The sequence below is a fragment of the Gekko japonicus genome, unplaced genomic scaffold (assembly GCF_001447785.1).
Source record: "Gekko japonicus isolate JY-2015 unplaced genomic scaffold, Gekko_japonicus_V1.1 scaffold1729, whole genome shotgun sequence".
NCBI lineage: Eukaryota > Metazoa > Chordata > Lepidosauria > Squamata > Gekkonidae > Gekko > Gekko japonicus.
Genome location: NW_015170938.1, coordinates 102,206 through 110,122, shown reverse-complemented (window position 1 = coordinate 110,122; position 7,917 = coordinate 102,206). Strand labels below are relative to the sequence as shown.

At 42.6% G+C, this 7,917-nt stretch overlaps 1 protein-coding gene across 1 annotated transcript in view; it reads left to right on the top strand.

The window, feature by feature from the left end:
• The first annotated feature begins 2,916 nt into the window (after positions 1-2,916).
• STK31 (serine/threonine kinase 31) overlaps positions 2,917-7,917 on the top strand; it is a 65,911-nt gene continuing 60,910 nt past the window's right edge. The window contains exons 1-4 of the mRNA XM_015418859.1: positions 2,917-2,953; positions 3,030-3,082; positions 3,342-3,440; positions 7,005-7,079. Coding sequence (XP_015274345.1) covers positions 2,926-2,953; positions 3,030-3,082; positions 3,342-3,440; positions 7,005-7,079 — 255 coding nt within the window. The 5' untranslated portion in view covers positions 2,917-2,925. The remainder of the gene's footprint in view (positions 2,954-3,029; positions 3,083-3,341; positions 3,441-7,004; positions 7,080-7,917) is intronic.

Genomic DNA, 7,917 nt, shown 5'->3' with positions numbered 1-7,917 from the left:
GAAGTAACTCTCCAGGATCTCGAGCCAGGTCTCCCACTGTGCGGGGCGGGAGATGCCAAAAGCGGCGATGCTCTCCTGGGAGGTTGCCATCGTACTGCGTCCACATGGTGAGGGTAGTTCGGGAGCAGCGGCGGCTGGAGCGAGGCGGGAAGCGCTGCTGCTCTCTGGGGCAGCAGGGCGAGGTACGGAGCGAGGAGCGATGAGCAGCGACCGGAGAACCAGGATGCGGAGAGGCTTGCGGCGGTCTCGGTGATGGGGCTCGATGCGGTGCTCGAATCTTCGTCCGGGTCGTTGTTCATGGGAGTTAGAATCCCACCTTCGTCACCAGTGAAAAGTACTGAGACTTACTAGTGATTTCAGCTCTCATACTTTATTTCAGCTCAGAACAAGATGAGAGTACCCAGCTCGCAGGCTGGTTTATATGTGCATAAACCCTGCTCCCCAAACACCCCCCCACACACGTGATTGGCTATTTACAGTGGCCGAGAGTTCCATAGGCTCTCGGCCAGGAGCCTAGCCTGCCGATAGGTGCCGGATAGGATCTGCTTGTCCCATTGTTACTGAGAGCGAAGCTCGGTTGCTTTGCCTGACCGCGTGTCGACATGGCCACGCACGCGGTCTGATATGGATACATTACACCAACCATGAAGGAATGAGTTAAGTCACTCAGGCCACTGCATAAATTCCCATGTTGGCAAGACAGTGGGTCAGAAGATTGTGATCGACCATGTTGAACGCCGCTGTCAGGTCTAACAATAACAGCAGCACCGTCCCACCTCAGTCCAACTGCCCGCGGAGATTGTCTGTGAGGGTGACCAGCGCCATCTCCATCCTGTGGCCAAGGCAGAAGCCAGATTGGAATGGGTTTAGGTGTGATGTGTAATCCAGGAAACTCTGTAGGTGTTCCGCCACCACTCTCTCAATTACCTTCCCTAGAAACGAAAGATTTTGGACTAGGTGGTAATTGGCAGGATCTAAAGCTGGGGTGTCAAAGTTAAAGCCTGGGGGCCAGAACTGGCCCATCCAGGGCTCTTATGCAGCCCGCAAGCAACTAGTGCAAGTGAGGGAACAAGAGACTTCTTGGTGAGTGGGCAGAGCCACTCCGATTCTGGCTTCAGCATGGTGGAACAACTTTGTCTGCAGCAGTCAAGCAACGTGGAAATGTCTGTTCAGTGCTGCACTACTGACTCTCTAGTCCACCCATATGGGTTTTCCTTTGCACACCCCTCCCAGCCCATGGGGCCTTGCAGTGAGGATACAACAACTTGACGCTTACCAACTGCTGTCCTTTATACAGTTTATATCTCCAGTACCCGACATTATGTTTTATGGCACACATGGCCCTGCCCGACAGAGTGACAACTAAGAGCCAGTTTGGTGTAGTGGTTAGGAGCATGGACTCTAATCTGTGAGAACCAGGTTTGATTCCCCACTCCTCCACTTGCAGCTGCTGGATGACCTTGGGCAAGCCATAGTTCTGTCAGAGCTGTTCCTGAAAGAGCAGTTCTTGAAAGAGCTCTCTCAGCCCCACCTACCTCACAGGGTGTTTGTTGTGGGGAGGGGAGGGGAAGGGAAAGGGATTGTAAACCGCTCTGAGACTCCGAGTGAAGGGCGGAGTATAAATCCAATCTCCTCCTCCTCCTCGTCTCTTCCATTTAGGCCAGATCTGGTCTTCATAACAAATGAATTTGACTTCTCTGATCTAAAGGATACAACGATGGTTTCTTTAAGAGTGGTGTTACCACTGCCTTTTAAAATCCCCCTGGATAGACCCCTGTCTAAGGGACAGATTGATAATGTCCACCAGAGGGACCTGTATTCCGTCACCACTGCCTTCACCAGCCATGACTGACACAGGTCTAAGAAGTAAGTGGTCAGCTTAACAGCTCCTAATTGAAAATTAGTACCAAATTCCAGTATTTTTGACAAACTTGTGCAAAAAAGAGATCTTTCTGTAGTTTTGATTTTGTTGCTAAGGCATCTATTCTACCTAGATATACATATTGCGAGCATCCTTAGAAACCAGTTTATCTCTGTTAACGATATGTAGCTTGACATTTGTCTGTGCTCACAAGCACAAATCTTAACACCTTAATTTCTCTTCTGGGTTATAGAAACTGGAATTGCTGATTTCTCATTCATTTTCAGAACTGGCGAATCATTAAATAGGAGTTGGGGTTGGCAAGTGAAGGCTGGTGTTTTTTTTATCTTAGTGCTCTGTATATAGACTCTGAATTTTAATAAGACTATATCATGCTAAAGTTTTATTATTGTCAATGACATATGCTCAATGTTGGAAGCAAGAAAGAATACCTGAACTATGGGAATGGATAAGGAAGCTACTCTTTATGGCTGAAATGGATAAAATGACAAGAAAGTTGAACAATAAAGAAGATGAAGAATTTTTTGCGGATTGGAAGGACTTTAAAGAATATATAGAGAAACATTGGGATGTCAAAAATAAACTTTTTTGCTTTAGTAATCATTAAGAATAGACTTTAGAAATGTTGGAAAGAAATTGTTATCGAATAAGTTACCTATGAGACTGAAAAAATATAACTAAGGTAGTAAACGAAATTGTGAACCTTTAAATAATATCAAACTGAGGGGAAGATTAAGAGAGGAAATGTGGTGGGGGTGGGAACGCTGCGGGAAGCCTGGAGAAGGGGTGGGAGGGAAAAGGGATGTATTAAGAAATGGTGAACTGGTTAATTTTGGACTTGTTTTATATCCCGTTAATAAAAACTTGTTTTAATAAAAAAAAGTTTTATTATTGTCAACAAAAGGAAATTGTTTTGAAGAATAGTTATGTTTCTTTCCCCTTGATCTACTTAAGAGACAGAACTTTTACCTTTTTCATATTCAGTCTCAGTAGTTCACTGATTTTTCTGACTGAATGTTTTCCATGTTTCAGGCTCTGTCACTATGGAGGAGGATTCACTATATGATAAAGGTACACATATGAAGATTATGTAATTTTTATCTCAATTTTGAAAGCATAATCTGATTTGAATTCCTTTTCTCCACAGTTGAAAACGTAACTGGCTGCCATGTGGAAGATGCAGTAACATTTTGGGCACAGGTAAATTCAGGCCTGTGGGATCGCAGAAGAGTGACGGGGTGGGGGGAGAGTTCAAGGCCATTCTTGCCAACCAGGAATGACTGTACTATCCATACTAGGGTGCTTAATTATTTGACTTGGGGAGGGCAACTTTTAGTCCTGTGTTTTTTACATGTTAAATTTGCAGAGCTTGTTTTGTAGCAGTATTTTTCTTCAAGTAATAAATGTAACTGCCTTTCATGTGAGAGAGCTGACTTTGTTTTTGATTTATGCTATTTAGAACATTAATAGACATTGTGACATCTTGAACGCTAGCTGTGCTCTAGCTAAAATTTGTCCCCAAGCCGGCTCAGTTTTTGGTAATCCTGATCTTTCCAAGGTAGGTTGTTTATATAGTTTTTTTATTTACCTAAATATAAGAGATAAATAGATCCTATTTGAAACTGCACCCTTGTTTGAAACTGCACCCCTAAGCAGAATAACAGTCCCATCCAAAGAAGCATTGTAAGCCCATTGAAGTCTGTGGGTTTAGAAGGGTAAAACTGCACTGAGGAATGCAGTAGAAAGGTTGGCTCACACATGGTGAAGAATGACTTGACAATCCTTTAAAGTGGTAGAATGGACAGCACCACTTCCAACTGAGGGATTCCAGGTTTGAATATTCCTTGCATAAAAAACCTCCATGCAAATAGTGAATGAGCAAAGTGTGGCATGTGACAATCTTTACAATGGGCCACAATGAATTGCTGGCACCCCAGTTCTCTGTGCACCTTCCATGTTAAAAATTACCTTATGTGATTTTTCGGGAATGTTAGTTGGGACCTATCAGTGTTGGAAGTGACAACAGCTTCTTAACGTGGGATATGGAGGACGACATAGAGTGGAGTTGTCAAACTCATTTGTCACGAGGGCTGGATCTGACAAATGTCACTTTGTTGGGCCAGCCCATGTGTACCATAAAATCTAACACAAGATACCGGAGGTATAAACTTTATAAAGATTATTTCAGATGCCGAATAGCAATAGCAGGCGTGATTGGATTAGGTGTGATATGCAGACAGGTAGAGATATCAGCATTGGTGTAATATACAGAGACATGGAGATATCAGCATTGCTGGTAATGAGACAAGAAACCTAGATCTCAGTTTGGTACAGGAGGCTTCAGTCCAGGAGGATGCAAATAATAAATGGAAATAAGGCTGAAGAAGTGAGCAGTGACTCACAAAAGAATATACCCTCCCACAATTTTGTTAGTCTTTCAAGGTGCTATTGGACTCCTTCTACTATTATAAACCACAGCATTCAAAAACCAGTGGGGGAACATATTAACCTTCCAGGATATTCAGTTGCTGACCTAAGAGTAGCAGTTCTCTTACAAAGAAATTTCAAAGGGAAATTAGAAAGAGAGACTGCTGAATTGCAACTGATCACGAAGCTCAAGACAATGCAAAATAATAGACTGAATTGAGACCTAGATTTCTTCTCTCATTGCCAATGCCTGCTATTGTCATTTGGTGTCTGAAATCACTTCACTTTCCAAGATATAAGGACAAATGGATTCATATTCCAGCTGTATCTGAAGAGTGCCATGGCCCCCCCTCCCCCCTCTCTCTGTCTCTTCCCCCCCCCCCCCCGAAGAAGTGTGCTTGCACGCAAAAGTTTATATCTGGAACAAAACGTTTTTGGTCTTAAACACAGGAGACTGTCTCTCTCATACCTGGAATTAAATGTTTTTGGTCTTAAACACAGGACTGACACACACACACACTCCCTCCCTCTCTCCCTCCCTCCCTTCCTCCCTCCCTCCCTCTCTCTCTCTCTCTCTTTCTCTGGCATGCTCCCTCTGGCTATTTCCCTCCCTCTGTGGCTCTGAAGAAGAAAAAGTGTGTGCTTCCGCACAAAAGCTTATACCTGGAATAAAACATTGCTGGCCTTCTAAAAAGTTCCATGAGACATCATTCCCCCCCCCCTCTGTCTCTTTCTCTCTCTTTCCCGCCCCAGAGGAGGGGGGAGGAGCCCTCAGTCAATTGAGGGAAGGCTTTCTTTCTCCCCTCTGAAACAGGAAATAGGAGGGACTGGGGAAAAGGAGCTGCGATGTTAGAAGCAGGAAGCAGCACACAGTCTGTTGCTCTTGGGCCAGATTGCAGCCTTGCAGGGGCCAGATCCAGCCCATGGGCCATATGTTTGACACCCCTGATGCAGAGTGTTTGCGCTTTGTCTGATCCTGTGCTGGTGTGAACAGTTGAGGCTTTCATGTTGTATGTTTGGTCATTGTAATCTCAGTGGGACCAGCGTTTAAATTAATGTTTTAAAAAGTAATGGGATAAAATGTTTAATTTCAATAAATAGGTATTATGAGCTGATGCTACATTAGCTGACCTTTAATAATCTCACTCAAGATGTTGTGATTTATCGTACTTCTTTTCTGATTTCATCTGTACCCTGCCTTGTTCCCCAGTGGGGACCCAAAACAGCTCCCTTTGTTCTGCTTCCCTCCATTTTATCCTTACAACAACCTTGTCAGGTGGGTTACGCTGAGAGTATGTGGCTGGCCCAGAGTCTGGGACTACTCCTGTCACAAAGAATGTATATATAGCATTTGAGTAATTTCAAATACTTGCTGTAAATTATTCCAGATTCTTTTGTTTGAAAGTGTTGTTCATTTTAATTCTAAAAGCCCTTTTTTAAAAAGGTAGTGTTTTTAGTATGAAAGGAAAGAATACAAACACAAGGATATAGAAGGTACTATGAGGGAAAATGTTGAGGGAAAAGGGCTGAGTACCAGGAATCCTTCCCACATTTGGGTGGGAAAAAAGCATTATCTATAACTACTCTGAAGTAGCTTTTACATGAAGTAGATGAAAGGATTGCATGAAAATTTCCCATGTATCTTCTTCGTGGTCTCTGTGCATCACACCCTTGGGATATACTGCGCCTGCGCTGACCTTCTCGGTACCGGTAGCTAGCAAAAAGGGATTTTCGCGCCTCTCCCAGGTCACGCGCCGGCTCCATTGCGCATGACCAAGGAGGGGCACGCAGATCCCGCCAGTTCTTTTCTGACCGCCGCGCTGGTAGGACGCCTTCTGCTTCGGTCTGTTAAGTACCAAACTTTTTCTGCTAAACTTGCGTTTAGTTAGTTTCCTTTTCTTTATTTTTGTAGTTAGCAAATTTTTCTTCGGTGTGTTTGTTTTTCGTCTTTACGTTTCCCCTCCGCTGGCCTATGGCCCCGCGGTGGGGTTGTTTCAAACAGTTACAGGTAAGCAACCTGTCTTTATTGTAGCTGGGGCCCAAAAGTCTACTTTAAAATACTGTGACTTGCCTCTTGGGATTTTTGAAACAGTCAGTCTCTATATCATATCACAATTTGCTTTTGCAAGGTCTCTCTGTTTCAAAAGTTGAGTCATTAGAGGTTGGTGGCTGTTGTTCAAGACACACCAGCCCTGTAGATCCATAGGCCATGTAGAACTATTTGTCTGGTCTAAGACTAAGGATCAAAAATGGTGATCAGTTTTATAATGTAAATAAACATTAAACTGTGTCCGTTTTGAATTGTTCCCTTGGTAAACTCTTGGCATTCTTAGAAAATTCATTTTTAAACTTAAGTTGCAGAAATAATCCTCTTGGCTGTGATTGGTCTTTGTAACAAAGTAATAATAAGGCTTTTGGAATACACAGTCAAATTTACCTATGTTCCATGTATAAAAGGTACATAAGAAATTTTTTCATGACCTAGTGTTACACTGTATAGTTTTTCATAGTTAGTCCTGTTTACTGTTCTTAGAAGCAGCCTCTGCTTTTATCCTAAGCATTGTGAATTAACTAAATAGCATGCCACTGAATTATTGAATTAGAAACTTGTGGGTAAAATTACATGATAAAGGGCCATGAATTCTGTTTTCTGTTATGTAGTTTCACTTATGACTGATTTTGCGTTGAACTGCAGGTTTACGGTGGGTGCTTTTCTGAGGATAAATGCTGGTATAGATGTAAAGTACTAAGGGTTATCAATGATGAAAAGGTAAGGACTAGCTTTCTGACTAGCTATTCAACATGATTTTTTAAATTATGTCATTGAGTGTGACACAGGCTTATAAGTAGAATAAAGTACAGCTGAAAAGTTGTGGAGCTTTTAAATTCAAACCCTGAATGACGTTATTCATGCTGATAGTTTTTGATTTCGGCTAGCATCATTGTTTCAGCACGGAACAATTAAAACTAACTTTGATTTCAAGTACTAGTTTGCAGGCTGCTAAAATGAAAACATAAAATTAGGGTGTTTTTAAAAACTTTTAAAATGTGTTGATTTGGGCTGAGTTTTCTTCCTTTTAAATAGGCAGTTTGCTCGGAAGTATATAGTGTCTTTGGTGTTGATGGCCCCGAATCAGATTCAGGTATCCGTTCAGATCAGGGGTCCTCAGCCTTTCTGACTCTGCAGGTTTTCTGATTCTACAGGAATTCTGACACATTGTGGTGGATGCAGCCAAAAAATGACTGCCATGAAATAGTTGCCACAGAAGGCAGAGCCTGCAAGAAAATGGTTGCTGCAGTTTAGCTTCTGTCACTCAGTGAAGATCCTCAGAAAAAATATATACCGCAGGTTAGGAAAGGCACAAATAGGTATAGAAAAAGCCTGCATGGTTAACAAACAAAGTAATGGAAGCTGTAAAAGGTAAAAAGGATTCCTTTAAGTGGTGGAAAGCTAGTCTCAGTGAGGCTGTAAAAAATATATACCGCAGGTTAGGAAAGGCACAAATAGGTATAGAAAAAGCCTGCATGGTTAACAAACAAAGTAATGGAAGCTGTAAAAGGTAAAAAGGATTCCTTTAAGTGGTGGAAAGCTAGTCTCAGTGAGGCTG